Raw genomic sequence first — 23,622 nt, 5'->3', positions numbered from 1 at the left:
CATGTATCAGAGATCCACACGGGAGTCTCCCCCACTGTAGTAATGACATACGTGTAGTGTAATAGTATCACATACATGTGCAGGATCTAGGTTTATATTTCTTCACACAACTCCCTCTTATGGCCCATTCACATGGCTGTATTTTCCGGGACAACATGTGAGGGGCGATCTTTTTCTATTACTCCACCACACTTAGGGTGGATTCAGACGACCGTATATCGGTTCGGTTTTCACGCCCAGCCGATATACGTCGTCTCTCTCGCCCTGTTTGGCCGATCGTGGCTATTAACCATTTGAATGCCCGAACGATGTTCAGGGGTCCCGCACGGCTCCCCCGCGGTGAGATCGGGGGAGCTGTGCAGGTGTCATGGCAGCCGGGGGCCTAATGAAAGGCTCCAGGGCTGCCTTACCAGACTGCCTATCAAGCCGTCCCCGTGGGGACGGCTTGATAGACTGCCTGTTAAATTGCAGTATGACGTAATGCTATAGCATTACATCATACTGCAGGAGCGATCAAAGCATCGCATGTTAAAGTCCCCCAAGGGGAACTTCAAAGTAAAGTAAAAAAAAAAAATCAATAAAGTTTTTTTAATTGTAAAAAAAAACAAAAAGTTATAAAAGTTTAAATCACCCCCCTTTTGCCATATCTATTATTAAACAATCTAAATTATAAAATAAAAATATGTATTTGGTATCACCGCGTCCGTAAAAGTCCGAAATATCAAAGTAGCGCATTATTTTTCCCCAAGGTGAACGTCGTCCGAAAAAAATAAAGAACGCCAGAAATGCAAATTTTTAGTCACCCTGTCTCCCAGAAAAAGCGCAATAAAAAGCGATCAAAAACTCTGTATGTACTCCAAATTGATACCATCGGAAACTACAGGACATCCCGCAAAAAATGAGCCCTCGCTCAACTACGTCGACGGAAAAATAAAAAAGTTATTGCGCGCACAAAATGACGGCAGAAAATAATTGAAAAAAATTAAATGTCTTTGAAAAAAAAAAAGTAGTATAGTAAGAAAAACCCTATACAAGTTTGGTATCGTAGTAATCGTACCGACCCATAGAATAAAGTTATCATGTCACTTTTGTTGCCGCTTGTGCGCCGTAGAAACAAGACGCATTAAAAATGGCGAAATGTCGTTTTTTCTTTTTCATTTTACTCCACTTAGAATTTTTTTAAAGTTTTTCAGTACATTATATGGTACTTTAAATAGCCCCATTGAAAAATACAACTCGTCCCGCAAAAAACAAGCCCTCATACAGCGACGTCGATGGATAAATAAAGGAGTTACGATTTTTTTGAAGGGGGGGGGAAACGAAAATGGAAAAAGAAAAAGGGGCCACGTCATGAAGGGGTTAAAGGGAACCCATCACCTCTGATCACCACAAACTAAGTCATGGTGCTGTTCAGGGAAGGTGATGGGGGAGCTGAGGGATGTAATGTTTATACTCACCCGCTCTGTTGTTCCCCCGCTGTCTACCCCGATGTTCCCACCTGGGTGAAGACCACCCGTGGGCTGAAAATCTGACTCTTTTCAGACTGCTGTGCGCTCTTCCATGGACTTCTATAGGACAGCATGTGCACGGTGCTCTGAAAAGAGTCAGAGTTTCGGACTGTGTGTGGCCTTCACTGGAGGGACGGAGCGGGAAGAGGGTAATTATATAAAGATTACATCCCCTGGCTCCACCATTACCTCCTCAAACACCAACATAAGTTACTTTATGGTGCTCATCAGAGGTGGCAGGTTCCCTTTAATAAGATGCAGGCGATCAATCAATAGATCATACAATTATATATCACAGTAGTAATCGCCAATCATGACATATTCCATAGTCTTCTGTCATCCAGCCAGTAAGGATGCAACTCACCCCACACAATGTTCAGCGGCGCCCCCAGGCTGCTGTGATCCACATAACAGGAGTAACTGACATCCTCGCTGGGCATCACGTCCGCACTGACCCTCATCTGATAGGTGCCGTCAGGATTGGGGAGGACATGTGTGGTCTCATATGTGGGAACGTCGTCCACCCCGTTCTTCATCCACTTCACATCCACATGTCTGGGATGGAATCCGTACACCTGACAGTAAAGCATCAAGGTGCCATCTTTATGCTGACCGGATACCTTCACCGTTGGCTGAACTGAGAAGCAAAATGAAGAACATAAAATGACAAGAATTAAGATGACGCATCTAAACATCTTCACTCGGTAAGAACGAGAGCCGACCCTCCAGTAGCTGGGCATATGAATAACATGCATGGGGGCAGTACTGAGTCACTTACATTCTGGGGACTCTTTCTTGCGTCAGGCCACATAGAACGTGTAGTGCACCATATCTGTGTATGCTATATTTGTGTGCAAGTTTACTGTGTTTCCCCGAAAATATAAGCCCTCACCTGAAAGTAAGCCCTAGCTAACCTACATGAAAAAAACATCAATACTTGCCTGGTCCACGGTGTCCGAGTCCCTCACGCTAGTCCCAGGCGCTGCAGCAAGTTGCAGTGTCCTCCGCGCTGACATATCACTTTCTTTCTGGTGACGGGGCTTTGAATACCCCGCTCTAGCAAAACGAGCGCTGTGATTTGGATCGAGCCCCAGCCAATCAGAGCCGGCGCTCAATCATTCACAGCCATTCAGTGAATGACTTCACTGAATGGCTGTGACTGGTTCATCGAGCACCTGCTCTGATTGGCTGGTGCTCGATCCAATCAAAGCTCTCGTTTTGCTAGAGGCAGGGTATTCAAAGCCCCGTCACTGACCCAATACTGTACTACATTCTGACCTTCTGTCATGTCTGACTATGTGCCCACACATGGTGATATTATAGCCCAGAGCTCTGGCGGTCTCCGTTCCCCTCTTACAATAATTAGGTTTACTCCCCCCTCATTACAATTTTATAGTCATAATACTATCTCATAACGTTAAAGGCCATCATACAATATCGCACATCCAAGCCGGACGTCATCTGCCTCCAGGAGACCCACTGTTACACCCCCTGTGCTGCTAAATATCTTCATCCCCAATATTTGTGGGTCTGCTCCTCAGTAGCTTCTATAAAACACCAAGGTGCCCCTCAGGAGGAGGGAGTGGAGCTGCTGCCTCACCACGATGCATAAGAGACTACAATTCAACATTTACCAAATACAAAAACAAAATATATGTGTGCATACATCTTTAACATTCCAAAATATCAGTCACAATATGGGACCAGATAGGTCCTGACCATATGTACCTTAACTTGTAGCAAGCGTAGGGAAAGGGAACACAGAAGGTTTGAGGTGGAGGGAAAAGCAAGAAGACAAAGACAGATAACACAAAAAAAAAAGAGGGGGGGGGGGGGGAGAAGAACAAATACAGGTCCCTATGTTCCGTAAGAGAAGGCATATAAGGCGTGGAGGTGGGGGACTTAATAACTGGCTGAAAACCCCTGTTGGAAAAGCTACCTAACGTTCTGTTCAGAGAGATTCTTATATTCATCAGAGTTTTGGAACTCCAGCCAATGATGCCACGTTTTGGCATATTTTTCATGAGCGTCTTTGAGTGATGCTGTGAGCTCTTCCATCTCTCTGATCTCACATATAAGATGAAACCACAATGAAATGGAGGGCGGTAGTGTTTGTCTCCAAAGTTTGGGGACACATGCCCTTGCTGCGTTTACCAGGTGTCTCACCACCCAGCGCCTGTAGGTATACTCCGCGATGTCACTGAGATGCAGAAGGAAGAATGCGGGCGATTTTAGCAGAGCGCAGTCCGTGAATTTGGAGGCAATACGCCACACCTCGGACCAAAAACCCGTCAGCACCGGGCAGTCCCAGGAAATGTGTAGTAAAGTCCCCTGGCCAGCACCGCATCTCCAACAAAGTGGGGAGACTGCAGGGAACATTTTATGTAACCGGGAGGGCACCCTGTACCAGCGAGAGAGAATTGTGAATCCTGTTTCCTGAATCTTGCTTGAATTGGAGGACTTATGCGTGTAAGTGTAGATTTTTGTTAACTGTTCAGGTGTAAATGACATCCCCAACTCCCTCTCCCAGGCCAAGACATATGGAGGTGTGGAGTTCTCCGCATCCAACGATAGAATATTATACATGCGTGAGAGGGTATGGCATGAGGGACCCGCCCCAGTACAAAGTTGCTCAAGTAGGGTCTTTGCTTGTGAAAATCCCATGGTTGAGGGTACAGAAAGGAGAAAATGCCTAATTTGATGACTTTGCCAGAAGTTCAGCAGCACTGGGTCTGTGATGTTGGTCAGCTCATCTACCGACAACCAATGTCCCTCTGAGATAAAATGGAATGCTCTAAGCCTGCCGTTACGAAGCCAGGCTTGAAACCCCCCAACCTCTAGACTAGGAGGGAAGGCTGCGTTACCTAGGATAGGAAACAGTGGTGAGGGACTCAATGAAACCCCAGGCCTGTGGAGTACCCGAGATAGCACTATAAGAGTTGGTCCTATTGTAGGATGCGACCTAATCTCCGCTGGGATGTCTCCTTGAACCCGAGGGAGGGCCAACAAGGGTATTGAGGAAAATGTCTATTCCATTGACATCCACTGCTTATTTTGACCCAGTCAACCACACTCATTAATTGGGAAGCCTGGTGGTAAGCCACTAGATCTGGAAGGCCAAGGCTATACGGTTAGGCTTATCTGCCCAGACAAACTTCGTGAGCAGGGAAGACAGGTGTCGGAAAAAAAGTCTAGGGATGTCAATGGGTAAAGCTTGGAGAGTGTATAGTACCCTGGGTAGGATGTTCATCTTAAATATTGAACATCTGCCAAACCAGGAGAAAAAGCCCTTTGTCCATGAGGTAAGGTCTCTTTTGATGTTATTTAAGAGATTTGTGAAATTGGCTGCATAGAGGCCGGAGTTGTATGCCGTGAGATATACCCCTAGGTATTTGATGCTGTCTCTGGCCCACTTAAAAGCGAAGGAGTCTTTTATCTTGGCCATCAGTGAGAAAAGGAGGGAAATATTGAGAGCCGCCGATTTTTGATAATTAACTTTAAAATTTGAGAACGTGGCATAGGTGCGACGTTCGTGCAGAAGGACAGGAAGGGAGACCCGAGGGGATGATAGAAAGAGCAGTAGATCGTCCGCATATGCGGCTACTTTCTGTATTGTTCCCCCCATCCGGACGCCCCCTATGTTGACATTGGATTGAATATGGCAGAGGAGGGGTTCCAGGCACAGGATAAAGAGGAGAGGAGAAAGAGGACAACCCTGTCGCGTGCCATTTGAGATATTGAAGGGGGATGAAAATATACCATTTGCTTTGACCGAGGCTGTGGGGGAGGAGTATAGGCTAAAGATCCAGTTCAGCATGTTGTGACCCAACCCTAAGTGACAAAGCGTTTCTTTCAAGAAATCCCAGTCAATTCTGTCAAAGGCCTCATCAGCATCCATAGAAAGAAGGCATATGGGCAGGGAGGTTATGTTTGTCATGATTGTATATCGAGAGGGGTATCATGGGAAATGAAAGCCAAGCCAGAATCCATATACAGGCAGCTGTTTTAGGATTTTTGCTCCTCATCAATGTGCACTAGTTTCCTGTTTGGCTACTAAAAGGCCTGTGATGTGGGTAGGGAGGGATATCATCTCTCCTTGAGGAGAGCCCCTACAAGGTGTGTGAATACCTCTGTAGCGCCACCTACTGTTTCATCTACCTTATTTGCATATATTTCCCAGAGGAGCATGCATGGCCTTTAGGCCTCCTCACTCACCTCCTAGGTGTCTCCACACACCTAGGGGCTCTCATTAAGGATAGATAATACCCTCCCAACCAGCATCACAGGCCTCTCACTAGCCAAACCAGGATCCTACCGCACACTGATGAGGGGCAAAAATTCCAAAACAGCTGTCTGTGTATAGATTCTGGCTTGGCTTTCAATTCCCAATCATTGTTTTAAAGACTTGTTTAAAGGGTCTGACATTGATTTGAAAGAATGATGCCATCCAATAGGTGGCGCTGCAGAGGTATTGTTTCATCCTCACAAATTGTATAGACATCAGAGTCCTAGGATTAATGCAGTAATAAATTGATCCCATCTAATTAGGGGCAATGAGGCGGATGATGGTTGTGACATTGGGTAGTCATGAGGTATACAATGTCTTCTAGAACTACCATCGCTCTCCCCATACAAGGGATGCGTAAGGATGAACTTCATAGCCATGGCCACAAGGAAACTGAGACCCCTTGCCCTACCATTACTCCTCCCTCAGAAGAGGGTAATGAGATAGAGTATAGTTGTTGTTAAAGACTGGATATGTGCCAGACTGAGGCAGGAGAGACACAGAGTCAGCCATCACTAAAATTACTCCTCCTGTGGAAGGGGGTAATGTGGTGGAAGTTGGAAGCCATGAAGAAGTAGTTATGGGGGACCTGAGACTCACAGTCCTAGTATTAGTTCTCGTATAAGAGAGGGTGATAGCATATAGTATAAAGTTCATGAGTGACCGGATCCGTGCGATGCCCACGATATGAGGAAGAGTCACACAGCTTACTATTACTCCTCTTATAGAAGAGATTAATATGGTGGATGCTAGTAGACCTCATCCAGTAATCATGTAGATCACGGAGACCCGCAGTCCTACCATTACTCCTCCTGTAAAAGGGGGTAATGAGATAGAGAATGGCTGTCATTATTGACTTGAACCTGTGTGATACAGAGATGGAGAGTCAGACATCTTACTATTACTCCTCCTATGGAAGGGAGTCAAGTGGAGGATGACAGTAGTCATCATTGAATAATCATGCAAAATCCAGACCCGCAGTCCTTCCATTACTCCTCCCATAGTAGGGGGTAATGAGATAGAGGATGCTTGTTATGATTGATACTGAAATAGTCACACAGCTTACTATTACTCCTCCTATGGTTGGGGGAAATGTGGTGAATGACGGTGGTCACCATTTATCAATCATGCTGAATACTCCTCCTGTAAAAGAGGGTAATGAGATCGAGGATGATTGTCATGACCAGCTGGTAACTACTTGTCCCCTGAAGTATAATTGTATAGTCATGGAGGATCTGGAGTCTCGCTGTAATTCAGTTACTTCTCCTATGGCAGTAATGTGGCTGCTTGATGCTTGCCATAACAGGGCATTGCTGGTAGGCATATACTCGCTGTGACACTATTATTCCTACTAGTAGTAGTGAGGGTAACGTCTATGTGTGGTAGCCCAATGTAATTATGGTGTACAGAGACACCTACCCACCAGGCCCTGGGCTCATCTGATGGTCCACCTCTGTGTTGGTCCTCTCAAATAAGAAGAATGCCCGTTAGGGTAGAGGTTACCCGCTTGAGGCCAGTGATCATCGAAATGCTGACGGTTGCTGGTGATGAGAGGTGTAAATGGAATGGGAATCCTGCTGTACCCCATGGAGCTGCCATTAGTCTGATGAAGGCTACTGAAGCTGGTGGAAGTGGTGAAGTACCAGACACTCGTCTTATGGCTAGTTCCGGCATGAGAAGACTGACCAGAAGCCGGCAAGTGCCACAATATGATAAGATCAATAAAGTTTTACTAATTAAAAGTTTAAATCACCCCTCCCCCTCCTTTTGCCATATCTATAATAAAAGAATCGAAACCATAAAAAAAAACATATTTGGTATCGCCACGTCCAAAAAAGTCTGATCTTTGCCACAATGGCAAAATTGCTTATTAAGCTAGCTATAAGGCTTGAGATCACTCCTAGCACCACTATTGCCTTGCTCTATTACCTCTCCTATGCTCTACAGCTATTTTAGCGAATCTTGATCTATTAACTCAAGCCTTAGGGCGCCCACCCACTGGCGATTTGCGTTTCTCTGCGTTTTGCGTTTTTTCTCATGAGCCATTAGAATTGAATGTACTCCCACCCACTGGCGTTTTGCGTTGCGTTGCGTGGCGTTTTTTAACATAGGAACCGGCAGTTGCATATGTGTCCTTATTTTTCTCCTAATGCACCCATGAAAGTCAATGGAAATTAATGGAAACGCCGCAAAAACGCGGCAAAAAAAGCCGCGAAAACGCGGCGTTTTTCACGCACGGAAAACGCAAACGCCAGTGGGTGGGCGCCCTTATAGCTAGCTTAATAAGCAATTTGGCCATTGTGGCAGCTACTATTAGTTGATAGGTTGAATTGGGGTATTATCCCCGGGACGCTACTTGCTTAAAAATATTGGGCTATGGCCATAGAATTCTGAAGCCACTATTCTATGAACTATGTATTTTGGCTAATTGCGGCAGGTTTTGCCAACCTTCCTTTCTACGACTGATGCATTATCCTGGTCAGGGTAATCTTGGTGGCATAAATACGCACTACGAGATGCTGGGTCCCCTCCGGTTTTATTGAGACGCGTATAGCGCATAGTCACGTCATTCTATTCCACGCTGGGGGCGAACCTGAGACATCTCGTAACATCTACTTCTGACCGCTATTTTCCGTCAATATTGAATTATTAGAGCACGTTTGGGACTCAAACGATTGGTAGGGTCCTAACGATATCTACACAATTAGGCAATCGGAGTGATCCTCACATACCTAATAGTGACAGGCGTATTTTAGCCAGTTATCTTTACAATTTGTTTCCATCACTCGTGGCTCTACCGAGGCCCTGCTCCTGAAGAACTATCAGTCATTCCGATAGGGAAACGCGTCGAGCATACACAAAAAAACACGACATCGTGTATAAAAACACTATACCACAGTGTATTCTAAGAGTGAACAAAAAAGAGCACACAAAAACCACGAAATTGTGTATAAGAACACTATACTACATTGTATTCTAAGAGTGCACAAAAAAATGGAAAATTTGAAAACAGTAAAAAATGAAGCACCATAGTATATTGAAATTGAAATGCTAAAAACCATAAGAGTCCCTAAAGGAGGATTGTGTTGATCGATTCGTATATAAATCACTATCTTCACTGAAATCAAAATCTTCTTTGGATTTTATACGAATCTGGTTACATCTAAGGTGATATCGAATACTCACCTTAAAAGGGGCATCATTTCCTCTCTATAATAATTCCGTGAAATATAAGAGACTCTTGGCAGATCCTGGATACGGCTGGGAGGAAGACTGAGATTAGATAGCTACGAAGCAAGTAACGAGGGAGCGAGGGACTGGGGGGCGGGATGTTAGGACAGGAAAGGGTTAAGCGACCGGAGTAGGTAGGAGGAGTTAGAACAGGAAGAGGAGAGAGGGAGAGGAGGAGAATCGGCCATTCCACGTGGAGTAAAGAAGAGTGAAGACGTGTGCAGAAGACAGCAAAGAAAAGAAGCATGGATCAGTTAATACGCCAAATAAAGGAAGCAGTTGCCAGCCAGGGTCCGGAGTGGCTGATGAGGATGGCTGCGGAGATCGGTGCCACGCCGTCAGGAGAAGCCGGGGCAGGAGAAGAGCCGCCGCTACAGATTGCGACCAGTATGCCCCGCGGAAGACCCCAAAGGAGAAGGATCCCCCCCACCAGGCTGAGCCCGAGTCCAGCCGCGAAAAAGGGGGGCCAGAATGTGAGCCCGAGAGCTTCACGAGCAAGTACCGGTGGCGGAGCGCGGTCGCAGCGAGCACCGGCGGGAAACACCCAGGGCGCTTCCGGAAGAAGCGCCGGAAGAATGGCGGAGGCATCCCCAGGACTTACCAGGACCTCAGCGGCGGTATCGGGAGCGGGTAAGTCCGGCGCGGGAAGGGGTTGCCCCGCGGCTGTCCAGCGGCAGTCGGAGAGAGAGGGGGAACGGCCTTCGCGCCGCGCCGGCGGAGGGCGGATGGATCCGCGGGCCAGAAGAAGTTCCGGCGCCGGGACTCTGGAGCGGAGGGAGACAAGTGGCAGTGGCAGGAGCGAGGCGGACAGCAGCGCAGGCGACAACAGCAGCCGCAGTACGGGAGATAGGAGCGGGACCGGAGGGGGGGGGAGTTAGGAGGAAGAGGTGCAGGGCGGGTAAACAGAGGGGGGCAGGGGGGGAAAGGAGGGGGGGTAGAGTCAGTCAGCATGGCCCTCTTTTCGCCCCGGGGCTCATGCCTGGATATGAGGGGCAATACCACAGAAAGGAACAAAGAAGCCTCAGGCCGGCAAGGGGCCTACGGGGTAGGAGGGAGGGGGGGAAGGGGGCAGTGAACATGGTGCCCATTTCACCCCGGGGCTCATGCCCTGATGTGAGGGGCAATCTAACAAGAGTTTATGCAGACACCTCAAGCCGGCAAGGGGCTTACGGGGCAGCGCAAAGGGGACAGGCTAGACAGAGGAAGGGTACGGGTAGAGGGGGAAGCTACACGCCCGGTAGCCAAGGGGCCGGTAGCGGAACAGAGAGGGGGTTAGGCAGCAGGCAAGGGGTTTTCAATAGGGCGGGAGGGAGCTGGCGCAGCGAAGCAAGAACGGGTAGCTCGTCATCGGAGTCAGGAGAGTTTCGCGCAGGTCGGGAGGTGCCCCCATACGGCAAAGGGCGTAGGCGATCGGAAGCGGTGGAAAGGAGCAGTAGGCGTAGCAGCCAAGTGGCTTCGGCTTGGGCTTTGCGGCAGGCGTTACCATATTCCCCGGCTTCCTCCACAGATGAGAGGCGGGCCTCCCGCACCAACAGGCAGAGCGAACAGGCTGCAGCCTCCAGAGCTTCAGGTGGCTACAGCATGCTACCCCGTGGTGTCTCCCGCAATAGGGACAGGTTACGACACGCGGTGGCGAGTTCGGCGAGGAGCCAACCGGGACCGAGTGACCCGTCTTTTCCCTCGGCAAGGTTGGAGGACGAATTGGAGGGTGAGTTATCATGTGACAGAGTGTGGGGTGATTCGTCGCCCGGTAATATGAATAATTTTATGGTAGCGCTGAGAGCGCTGATGAAGGAGTTTGAGAAAGAGAAAGTAACGGTGTCATATGTTAATCCGGGGAGACGAGACTCGCCCGTGGTTGAAATTGTGGCTCACGCTCCCGGGAGCTCGTCAGCTGTGGCGAGCGGGAAAAGCGAAGAGTCGGTGAAAGATGGTCTACGGTTCTCCGATTCTCTTTTTTGTGGCGTGGCCCCGCTGGGGGTGGGCCTCGCGGAAGAAACAATTGAGAAAATAAAAAATGGAATATATGTAGACATTTGGTCGCTCCTATCGGTGGAGCATGTGTCAGTTGACAAGAAGCGCTTCGCGGAACGGGACAAGAAACCAAAAATAGCGAAGACTTTTAGCAATTGGTTGCAAGCCATGTTGACCCTGGCTCATGTTATATGTCAGCATCAGCCGGGTAAAGGCCCGGAGTTACTGGTATATATCAACACAATTCATAGCGCTTACAAGCTGCACGGGGGTGCGGCGTGGTGGCGCTATGACGAAGATTTTTGTCGCCGAATTTCGGGAATGAAAGAGGTGAGCTGGGCAACGAAGGCGACAGATGCATGGATCCAATTGATCCTGGCACAAAAGCCGGCGAAGCCTCTTTTTCAGACCAATACCACGGGAGCAGGTGGACAGCAGGCACCCGTGGCACACAAGCCCTCGGGTTCCTGTTGGGCATTTAACGAAGGACACTGCTAGTTTCTCGCCGCCTGCAAGTTTCGGCATGAGTGCTCCTTTTGTGGCGGCGCACATGCAGCGGTACGTTGCTTTCGGAGACAAAAACAAAACGTGCCCGCGGGTACAACTGTGTCCGGGGGCAACGCCAGTGAACTCCCAGTTCCTGGAGGGGTGGTTAGACAAATACCACAGGAGACGGGAAGCAAACCTGCTTAAAGAAGGTTTTGCTGTGGGTTTTGTAATTCCGCATAACCCGAGTTCCGCGTTAACACTTAGTCGCAATTTGAAATCGGCATACGACAACAAGGAGATGGTGATGGAGAAGCTGCTAAAAGAGGTAGAGTTTGGTCGGATGGCGGGGCCTTTCCAGGAGCCGCCATTCGAGAACTTGCGAGTTTCACCGTTGGGCTTGGTACCAAACAAGGAACCGGGCAAGTTCCGGCTTATCCATCACCTTTCCTACCCGGCGGGCGAGTCAGTTAACGACGGGATTTCAAAGGAGCAGACAGCTGTATCGTATGCTTCCTTCGATAGGGCGGTCTGCCTAGTCCGGCAGGCAGGAAAGGGGGCTCTGTTGGCGAAAGCCGACATTGAGTCCGCTTTTAGACTACTGCCGGTGCATCCAGATTGCTTTCACTTGTTGGGCTGCCGATTGGAGGGCCTGTATTTTGTGGATATGTGCTTACCAATGGGGTGTTCCATCTCGTGCTATTACTTCGAAGTGTTCAGCTCATTTCTGGACTGGATGCTTCGATACGAGACGGGCTTTCGATCGGTGTTGCATTACCTGGATGACTTCCTTTTCGTCGGGCCATCAGATTCGGAGGTGTGCGGGTTGTTATTGGCATCATTTCAGGATCTGATGGGAAAAGCGGGGGTGCCGTTGTCGCGCGAGAAAACCGTCGGTCCGGTCACATGCTTAACATTTTTAGGGATTGAAATTGACACAGTGTCAATGGTATTTCGACTACCGGAGAAGAAAGTAGCGCGCTTGCGTCAAGAAGTAAAGTTGGTTGGCAGTTCTAAGAAGGTTACACTACACCAGCTTCAAGTACTCATAGGCTTGTTAAATTTTGCATGTCAGGTCATTCCAATGGGCCGCCCGTTTGCGAGGCGGCTGTCATTGGCAACAGTTGGGATAAAAGAAAAACACCACTTTGTCAGAGTGACAAGGGGCATGAGGGAGGACTTGCACGTATGGCAAGTCTTTCTTCAAACGTTTAACGGACAGGTGATTTGCCAGACAGCGGAGACTGCAAATGAAGAATTTGGCCTGTTGTTGGATACATCGGGCTCCTGTGGTTTTGGAGTAATTTTGGAGGACAGTTGGTGCAGTGCATCATGGCCCAGAGAATGGTTCAAAAGACGGTGGGTGAAGAATATAACACTGCTGGAGATTTTTCCTTTAATGGTGGCGGTGGAGATCTGGGGGCCGGTTTTGGAGAATAAGAACATCTGCTTCTGGTCGGATAACCAGGCAGTAGTGACAGCAGTGAACAAGCAGACATCCAGATCTCCCTTGGTTTTGGCAGTGTTACGCCATTTGGTTTTGAGATGCTTGCAAAATAATATCAAGCTGAAGGCGAGACACATATCCGGAGTAAATAATAACACGGCTGACGCTCTTTCTCGTTTCCAGATGGAGAGATTCAGGGAACTTCACCCGACAGCGGATGTCAAAGGGGTATGTTGCCCGTGGATCTTATGGGAGATAGTAGAAGAGAGCTCACGACTCTGATTCGCAACTCTGTTGCGGAATCGACGTGGAAACGCTATAACGCGATATGGAAAACATGGTTGGCTGCAGCAGGGGGACAATTCCCCGGAGGAGCGCGGGCGAGAGCGGTTACATTGGATTTACTGGCGGGGCTGCGGCGACGAGGCGCGTCGGCAGGTGCGGCGCGCAAGCATTTATCGGCTATCGCGTTTTTGTTGCGCATACACGGACGGCGCGACGTGACCAAGGAATTTGTCTTCGGACAGATCATAAAAGGATGGAAAAAAGAGAGTTCGTCGAGAGACGACAGGCGGCCGATAACCTTTGAATTGCTGAATGCGATGCTGAGCGTTTTGGAAGTGGTGTGCAAGGATGAAGGTGAGGCGCTGCTTTTTCGGGTCGCTTTTTCGTTAGCATTTTTTGCGGCGTTAAGACTGAGCGAAATAGTAGCCCCCAGCTGTAGGAGCTGGGGGGGTTGCGTTTCGAGGATGTGCTGTGCAGCGAGTCGGATATAAAGTTATGCATTAAAAAGTCTAAAACTGATGTGTACGGCGCAGGCGAGTGGCTGCGCTTAACTGCTTTGGGGACAGCTTCATGCCCGGTAGCGTTGCTAAAGCAGTTTTTGTCGCACCACAGCGGGAAAGGACAGCTGCTGGAGCACGCTTCGGGGGCCCCACTAACTAAGTTCCAGTTAGGGGCGGTCATGCGCGCATGCCTGAGGAGGTTGGGGTTCGAACCCAGCGAGTTTGGCACGCATTCGTTCAGGATTGGCGCAGCAACGTCGGCGTTCGCATGCGGATTAAGAGGAGATGAGGTGAAGCGGGTCGGACGCTGGAGGTCGGAGGCGTACAAGTCGTACGTCCGACCAAATTTGCGAGTTTTATAAGGGTGGTAAATGTTTTAACTGTTGGCGTGCTGTTATTGTTTTATTTTGCAGGTTCGGAATGGACTATTTGGGTGGTAGGACACTCGTTTATACATTGGGCAGAGAAAAGAGCGGGGACCCGGCCTATTGGCAGAAACCTGGGCCTGAAAGAGGTCCAGGTGAAATGGCACGGGATAAGAGGTCTACAATGGGCCAGGCTGCTACAGGAGATATTGTGTGTCAGCAGATGGTCCCAGGGGAAAGTGATATTAGTAATTCACGCAGGAGGCAATGATTTGGGGAGGGTAAAGGTAGCGGAGTTAGTGGCGCTTATGAAGGAAGATATGTTGAGGTTCAGGAGATTTTTTGAGGAGACCATTCTGGTATGGTCCAATATAGTCGCGAGGAGAGTGTGGAAAGAAGCAAGGGACGTAGAGGCTATTGACAGGGTCAGAAAGAGTGTTAATTTTAAAATCTCGAAATTCGTTAGGTCAATAGGAGGGGTGGCCATTAGGCATTGGGAGTTGGAGAAGAAGGTGACAGGGATGTGAAGGAAGGATGGTGTCCAATTAAGTGACATAGGTATGGACACATTCCTATCGGGGCTGCAGGACGGGGTCGAGGCGGCTCTGTCGCTGGCATGTGGGGGGCGGATGGCAGCGTAGGCAGGCTGCATCCTTCGTGGCGGTTATAGGGGAATTCCCATGCCAGCTGGGAATTTGAGGGTGCGTACAGGCCGTAACGGGCTTTCTCGCGCCTCGAAAGAGTTTGAGCGTTAGGAGTTAAGGATAGTTGATAGGCATGGGAAGAAGTAAATAAGTTAAGGTTATATATTAATAAATAAATAAGCTGTGGCCTTCCCACATAGTTTATGCCAGCATAAAGTAAATGGTTTCAATAAAGAAGTTTTATTAACAAGAAGTGGTCCCGTGTATATTATCAAAGGGAGCGAGGTATGAGGTGGGGAGTCCCCCCAGTAACACAATTTCCTTCCCCCACCTCTCCTCGATTCTGTCCACTGTCTGTATGTCTATCCTGTCACTATATGTTTTATGTAATTGCGTCTTGTTTGTTGGCCTTGACTTTTTTAACCTAATTTCTAATAAAGTTATTTCTTTTAAAATTCTATATCTGTGACGGCCCTAGTTTTGAATATATAGATTCCTCATACCACTGTGATTTGTTAATCCTTTCTTTAAACCCTCTCAAGCACTGCAACATCTGAAACAGGGAGTTCACGATGGCAGGTAGGCTTGTTACCTGGCCGGTAATAAACTGTCATGGCGCGCCGCTGCTACTCATCTATTCATAAATTTACAGTCAGCCAACTCTTCCATGTTCCACGCTGCACCTCTGACTCCCAGTCCTCTGCCCATAGGGCTGCTACACCCTACCTTCCCCTTTCTTAAAGGGCTAATGCGAGATCCTGAATCCTACCCCCCACCAATCACCAGCCATTCCCTGTTATATTAGACATCCTCCCCCCTTATGGAGAATACCTAATCAGTTGCTCTCTAACTGCCACTTCTTGTAAAGCCCCCATTTGTGTATATCCTGGTGCTGATCCTTGCCTGACTCTGACCATTCTGACTTTGGACGTTATTATTGCTTGCTGCCTGCCCTGATGTTCAGCCTGGACCTCGTTAATACACTTGTGCTGCCGACCCTGATGTTCAGCCCAGACCTCGTTAATACACTTGTGCTGCCGGCCCTGATGTTCAGTCTGGACCTCGTTAATACACTTGTGCTGCTGGCCCTGATGTTCAGCCCGGACCTCGTTAATACACTTGTGCTGCTGGCCCTGATGTTCAGCAGAGACCTCATTAATACACTTGTGCTGCTGGCCCTGATGTTCAGCCTTGACCTCATTAATACACTTGTGCTGCCGACCCTGATGTTCAGCCTTGACCTCATTAATACACTTGTGCTGCCCGCCCTGATGTTCAGCCCGGACCTCGTTAATACACTTGTGCTGCCGGCCCTGATGTTAAGCAGAGACCTCATTAATACGGACCTCGTTAATACACTTGTGCTGCTGGCCCTGATGTTCAGCCTGGACCTCATTAATACACTTGTGCTGCTGGCCCTGATGTTCAGCCTGGACCTCATTAATACACTTGTGCTGCCGGCCCTGATGTTCAGCCCGGACCTCGTTAATACACTTGTGCTGCCGGCCCTGATGATCAGCCTGGACCTCGTTAATACACTTGTGCTGCCAACCCTGATTGTAGCCTGGACCTCGTTAATACACTTGTGCTGCCGGCCCTGATGTTCAGCCCGGACCTCGTTAATACACTTGTGCTGCCAACCCTGATTGTAGCCTGGACCTCATTAATACACTTGTGCTGCCGGTAGAGATGAGCGAACGTGTCCGTAACGGACACATCCGCACCCGGACACCGGCTTTAGCGAACACTGGAGTGTTCGCGCGTAAGTGTCCGGGTGCCGCCGGGGGGCGGGGAGATGCGCGGCGGCGCGGGCGGCAGTAGCGGGGAACAGGGGGGAGCCCTCTCTCTCTCCCTCTCCCCCCCGCTCCCCGCCGCACCCCCCCGCGCTGCCACGGCGGCCCCCGAACTTTTTCGCCCGAACACCGAGGTGTTCGCAAAGTTCGGTGTTCGGGCGAAAAAGGGGCGGGGCCGAACGTGTTCGCTCATCTCTAGCTGCCGGCCCTGATGTTCAGCCCGGACCTCGTTAATACACTTGTGCTGCCGGCCCTGATGATCAGCCTGGACCTCGTTAATACACTTGTGCTGCCGGCCCTGATGATCAGCCTGGACCTCGTTAATACACTTGTGCGGCCGGCCCTGATGTTCAGCCTGGACCTCGTTAATACACTTGTGCTGCCAACCCTGATTGTAGCCCGGACCTCGTTAATACACTTGTGCTGCCTGCCCTGATGTTCAGCCTGGACCTCGTTAATACACTTGTACTGCCGACCCTGATGTTCAGCCCAGACCTCGTTAATACACTTGTGCTGCCGGCCCTGATGTTCAGTCTGGACCTCGTTAATACACTTGTGCTGCTGGCCCTGATGTTCAGCCCGGACCTCGTTAATACACTTGTGCTGCTGGCCCTGATGTTCAGCAGAGAGCTCATTAATACACTTGTGCTGCTGGCCCTGATGTTCAGCCTTGACCTCATTAATACACTTGTGCTGCCGACCCTGATGTTCAGCCTTGACCTCATTAATACACTTGTGCTGCCCGCCCTGATGTTCAGCCCGGACCTCGTTAATACACTTGTGCTGCCGGCCCTGATGTTAAGCAGAGACCTCATTAATACGGACCTCGTTAATACACTTGTGCTGCTGGCCCTGATGTTCAGCCTGGACCTCATTAATACACTTGTGCTGCTGGCCCTGATGTTCAGCCTGGACCTCATTAATACACTTGTGCTGCCGGCCCTGATGTTCAGCCCGGACCTCGTTAATACACTTGTGCTGCCGGCCCTGATGATCAGCCTGGACCTCGTTAATACACTTGTGCTGCCAACCCTGATTGTAGCCTGGACCTCGTTAATACACTTGTGCTGCCGGCCCTGATGTTCAGCCCGGACCTCGTTAATACACTTGTGCTGCCAACCCTGATTGTAGCCTGGACCTCATTAATACACTTGTGCTGCCGGCCCTGATGTTCAGCCCGGACCTCGTTAATACACTTGTGCTGCCGGCCCTGATGATCAGCCTGGACCTCGTTAATACACTTGTGCTGCCGGCCCTGATGATCAGCCTGGACCTCGTTAATACACTTGTGCGGCCGGCCCTGATGTTCAGCCTGGACCTCGTTAATACACTTGTGCTGTCGGCCCTGATATTCAGCCTGGACCTCGTTAATACACTTGTGCTGCCAACCCTGATTGTAGCCTGGACCTCGTTAATACACTTGTGCTGCCGGCCCTGATTGTAGCCTGTATTACTGCAAGACTCCTGTTCAGACTGTTGGGTGCTGCGACTCGGCCCAGTGCAGCGTCAGCAGCCAGACTACCGGGACTATCTGGGTGAGTAACGGCTTGGAGACCCTGCAGCAAGCACTGGATCCAGCTTGTAAGTGTCAGGACGATGTCAGCACAGGAGGAATATTCACAGGAAGGTTCATTGGGGGACATTTATAATGAGAGTTTCTGGAATAAATAACTTGAAAATTTCTGCGCAAGTGGAAAATTTCTGCAAAAATTTGCAACTTTTTAGCTTTCGTGGAAAACTCCTCTAATAAGTTATACAATATGTTTTATATGTATCAAAAAATAAAAATCATCTCGATAAAACAAAGTCCTCGTACGGCGGAGAATACAAGTTATGGCTCTTGGAAGGTGGAAAGGAAAAGGTCTGTGACTATACTGAAGCTGAAGACCCGCTGTGTATACAGATGTGCGATGGCCGGAGCTCCACATATCACACATCACGCATACATATATAGCACACACACATATATCACACGTATATACATCACACACACATATCACACATACATCACACACATGTATGTGATATGATGATGAGCCTCACCTCTCCTCTCCAGCTCTTCTCTCCCGTTCTCCACATATCACACATCACGCATACATATATAGCACACACACATATATCACACATATATACATCACACACACATATCACACACACATATCATACATCACACACATGTATGTGACATGATGATGAGCCTCACCTCTCCTCTCCAGCTCTTCTCTCCCGTTCTCCACATATTTCTTCAGCCAGTCTATACATTCATTCTCCAGATAATTCCTCAGTATCTCCCCCACTCGTTCTTCCGGACTGTTCAATCTCTGTGTGGTGATCAGCGCCTGGCTCATGGTGGCCGTGAATGTCCAGGTCTGTGTGTCCAGCGCCATGAACTCTCCTCCATCATATCTGTACTGCTCATATCCTCTGATGCTGCCGTCATCATCCAGCTCACAGCCGTACATCCACTGGGAGGTATGGAAACCTGCAGACATCACAGAACATGTTATACAGAACACGTATGTAATGTACCGGTCATATGTGCAGTGTGTGTGTGTGACATGTAATATACAGGTGTATGACACATACTGTACATATTATATACACAGGTCACTCATGTGATGTTATACGTGTCCTTCACATGTACTACATACAGTCTATAACACGGCTTATTAACAGCCGAGTGCGAACACTTGTGTGTGAACTACAGTTCCCAGCATGCCCCGCCAGCTACCTGTTGTAGTTCAGTGGGCTGTACACAGTATGTACCGCTACATCATCCCTAGTCATCTGACTGACAGGCTAGCATAATGGTGGACAGCCCTGCCCACATATGGCACCTGGGCAGGTAACTGTCATGTTTCCTATAACTGATAGATGTAATGGAGAAACGGGGGGAGGAAGGGGTTAATGCCCCCATATTTGTACTTCTCGGTACATTATTATATAACTTCCTCACTGACTTATTACATGTCCCGTGTCCTCACACCTATCACTCCGCATCGTACGCAGGAAATCTGCAGAATCATGGAGGCGATCACTAACTATAAGGGCCTGGAACTCGCTGCGGACGATCTGCGGTCACCACATACGGATCTGCGCTGCGCCTGGACCTATCGACTGATACAATAATGGTGGATCACATGTAGCGTCAGCGCCCGTCCTCACCACCATATGGGCATCCGTGAGACGCACACGGTTTAGTCCAAAAAGTGGCTGATTACGTAGCGTCTCACTGACCCGCAGGCCATAAGGGGTTAAATGTAGTGAAGCCGTGCGAACGTTTCTGTGCGTTTCTTATGTTTGTGGGATTGAAGCGCCGCGTTCTGTCCGCAAATACAGCGGATAATAACGGATACAATTATGTGTTTACGTTGCAGCCAATGGGTTTAGTTTCCGCTCGTCTCGCGGCGCGTTTATCTGGGATTTCAGTTTTTCTGTATTTAGTTCCAGAACTTTTCTGACATTTTATGAGGATTGCAGTAAATACGGACGCTGCTCATTTATAGCGTATTCTACCGTATATCACACATACATGTAATAATGAGATTGTATCCTATAAAATGCGCTGTTTACACTTTCTCTGCGTTTTTCGCTTGCAAGAAATGTACCTGACAACGCCGGTGTGGGCGGGGCCTAAAAACAGCGCAAAATCCACAACACAAGCAGAGAACGGTGTGGGGGGTATTCTCACTGCGGAGATGCTTCCACGGACGTGTTGTGGGTTTTGTTATCCCGACGCAAATACACCTTTACATTCTGTTGTGACCTGCATGCAAATACGATAGACCATCCGCTGTGTGTACGGCCACCCAACGGCCGGGACTTCACACTCCACTATATCAGTGACCATGTGATGTCATCAGATCGCAGGGTGACATCACATGTGATGTCATCGGACCTCCCACCTTCTAGTTAGCGGTGATACGGACACATGAGGCGGTTCATGCAGAGCACCGCTGGGAACTGTTCTTGTTTAGCCACAACGCTAAAACAGCTGAATTCCTGCCCGAACACAAACCCCAGGAGGTCCTGACGGAGGGGAGCGTCATCACATAGCGCCATCCTTCTGTAGTGATGGGGAATACACGTCCTTCCGCTCCATAGAGGTTTCTGTCCTCCCTCGGCTCACATTAGGACCCCCGCGTTAGTTACCGCTGGGAATGTCATGTGACTATACCAGGCGGCAGCGGCTCACCGCCATTCACACGCAGGAAACTGGGGGAAAACTGCTGTAAACCAGAGTCACAGGCGCTCGGAGGTCGCACCCCACAGGGCGATGTTATCACGCGGGTTTGTTGGACTGCGACATGGATGGAACTCGTACAGTGAGAGGAGCCATTATTTACTGTGAATGTATTCACAGGAGCGATATTTTTTTTCTGGAATTCTGGATTTTTTGTGTGTATATATCGGTGAGCAGAGAGTATACCATGTATATTAGTGTGTATCGTGTATATGACTGTGTATATACAGTAGGGTATATAAGTATATATGTCTCTCACCTCCAGTCTGGTTGAAGCGCTCCATCAGTATCCTCACATTATTTCTGGATACAGCCTCATTTCCTTTACCAATGCGTGTCTGTGTCTCCCAGTATTCGGGTTCCTCCTTCTTCATCCACTCCGCTCGCGGTAACAACCTCCGGCTGACTGAGTTATAATTCACAATCTCCTGATCATCCACATATCCAACATAAGAGAACTCAGGTACCCCGGACCCCGGAGCCGAGACCGCCGTGTAATAGTAGCGCAGAGAGTGACTGTCTGAGAGATACAGAGTGTTACATATCACACGGGGCGGAGTCACACCAGCGTGTTCACACACAATACACAGAGGATAGAACCCACTGATTTCAGTAGCTTCATTCTCATTACTGGTTTTTGCGCTTGCGAAAAATAAGCTCCACGCTGTATTTTTGTGCACATTTGCGCTCCAAAAGCCCCACAGAAAGTCTGAGAGGTGCGCAAATTCACATTCAGTTCCCGCGTGATATCGGAATGCGCTGCACGATTTTTGAGGAAGAAAGAACACATCTGGAACTCATTAGGCATTTCAAATAGCATGTGAATCCGGGAGGGGCTGTGACCCGTGTGCGTGTGAAATCACACAGCGAGCGCAAAAAGTACAGTAATATGTGCGAAAACACACGCGAAAACGTCTTTTACAAAGCAAATACACGGTGCTTACACTGATGTGAAGCCGCCATATACTACAATCACAGGAAGAGTTATCATGTATATTTCTATAGGTGACAGGTCATGTATGTATGTACAGCGTGTAGGTGACAGGGTCTTGGTCATGTATGTATGTACAGCGTGTAGGCGACAAGGTCTTGGTCATGTATGTATGTACAGCGTGTAGGTTACAGGATCTCAGTCATGTTTGTATGTACAGCGTGTAGGTGACCGGGTCTCGGTCATGTATGTATGTACAGCATATAGGTTACAGGGCCTCAGTCATGTATGTATGTACAGCGTGTAGGTTACAGGGTCTCGGTCATGTATGTATGTACAGCGTGTAGGTTACAGGGTATCGGTCATGTATGTATGTACAGCGTGTAGGTAACAGGGTCTCGGTCATGTATGTATGTACAGCGTGTAGATTACAGGGTCTCAGTCATGTATGTATGTACAGCGTGTAGGTGACAGGGTCTTGGTCATGTATGTATGTACAGCGTGTAGGTGACAGGGTCTTGGTCATGTATGTATGTACAGCGTGTAGGTTACAGGGTCTTGGTCATGTATGCATGTACAGCGTGTAGGTGACAGGGTCTTGGTCATGTATGTATGTACAGCGTGTAGGTGACAGGGTCTTGGTCATGTATGTATGTACAGCGTGTAGGTTACAGGATCTCGGTCATGTTTGTATGTACAGCGTGTAGGTGACCGGGTCTCGGTCATGTATGTATGTACAGCGTGTAGGTGACAGGGCCTCAGTCATGTATGTATGTACAGCGTGTAGGTTACAGGGTATCGGTCATGTATGTATGTACAGCGTGTAGGTAACAGGGTCTCGGTCATGTATGTATGTACAGCGTGTAGATTACAGGGTCTCAGTCATGTATGTATGTACAGCGTGTAGGTGACAGGGTCTTGGTCATGTATGTATGTACAGCGTGTAGGTGACAGGGTCTTGGTCATGTATGTATGTACAGCGTGTAGGTTACAGGGTCTTGGTCATGTATGCATGTACAGCGTGTAGGTGACAGGGTCTTGGTCATGTATGTATGTACAGCGTGTAGGTGACAGGGTCTTGGTCATGTATGTATGTACAGCGTGTAGGTTACAGGATCTCGGTCATGTTTGTATGTACAGCGTGTAGGTGACCGGGTCTCGGTCATGTATGTATGTACAGCGTGTAGGTGACAGGGTATCAGTCATGTATGTATGTACAGCGTGTAGGTAACAGGGTCTTGGTCATGTATGTATGCACAGCGTGTAGGTGACGGTCTTGGTCATGTATGTATGCACAGCGTGTAGGTGACAGTCTTGGTCATGTATGTATGTACAGCGTGTAGGGGACAGGGTCTTGGTCATGTATGTATGTACAGCATGTAGGTTACAGGGTCTCGGTCATGTATGTATGCACAGCGTGTAGGTGACAGGGTCTTGGTCATGTATGTATGTACAGCGTGTAGGGGACCGGGTCTCGGTCATGTATGTATGCACAGCGTGTAGTTGACAGGGTCTTGGTCATGTATGTATGTACAGCGTGTAGGGGACCGGGTCTCGGTCATGTATGTATGTACAGCGTGTAGGGGACCGGGTCTCGGTCATGTATGTATGTACAGCGTGTAGGTGACAGGGTCTCGGTCATGTATGTATGTACAGCGTATAGGTTACAGGGTCTCGGTCATGTATGTATGCACAGCGTGTAGGTGACAGGGTCTTGGTCATGTTTGTATGTACAGCGTGTAGGTGACAGGGTCTTGGTCATGTTTGTATGCACAGCGTGTAGGTGACAGGGTCTTGGTCATCTTTGTATGTACAGCGTGTAGGTGACATGGTCTTGGTCATGTATGTATGTACAGCGTGTAGGTGATAGGGTCTTGGTCATGTATGTATGTACAGCGTGTAGGTGACAGGGTCTCGGCTATGTATGTAT

At 48.8% G+C, this 23,622-nt stretch overlaps 1 protein-coding gene across 1 annotated transcript in view; it reads right to left on the bottom strand.

The window, feature by feature from the left end:
• The window catches only part of LOC136620520 (class I histocompatibility antigen, F10 alpha chain-like), a 40,035-nt gene that overhangs the window by 5,731 nt on the left and 10,682 nt on the right, over window positions 1-23,622 (bottom strand). Inside the window, exons 2-4 of the mRNA XM_066595354.1 lie at window positions 21,021-21,281; window positions 18,722-19,000; window positions 1,873-2,145 (exon numbers count right to left, since the gene is read on the bottom strand). Coding sequence (XP_066451451.1) covers window positions 1,873-2,145; window positions 18,722-19,000; window positions 21,021-21,281 — 813 coding nt within the window. The remainder of the gene's footprint in view (window positions 1-1,872; window positions 2,146-18,721; window positions 19,001-21,020; window positions 21,282-23,622) is intronic.

This window comes from Eleutherodactylus coqui, chromosome 3 (assembly GCF_035609145.1).
Source record: "Eleutherodactylus coqui strain aEleCoq1 chromosome 3, aEleCoq1.hap1, whole genome shotgun sequence".
Lineage (NCBI taxonomy): Eukaryota > Metazoa > Chordata > Amphibia > Anura > Eleutherodactylidae > Eleutherodactylus > Eleutherodactylus coqui.
The sequence above is the reverse complement of the archived record's forward strand: the minus strand, read 5'-3'. Positions and strand labels throughout refer to the sequence as shown.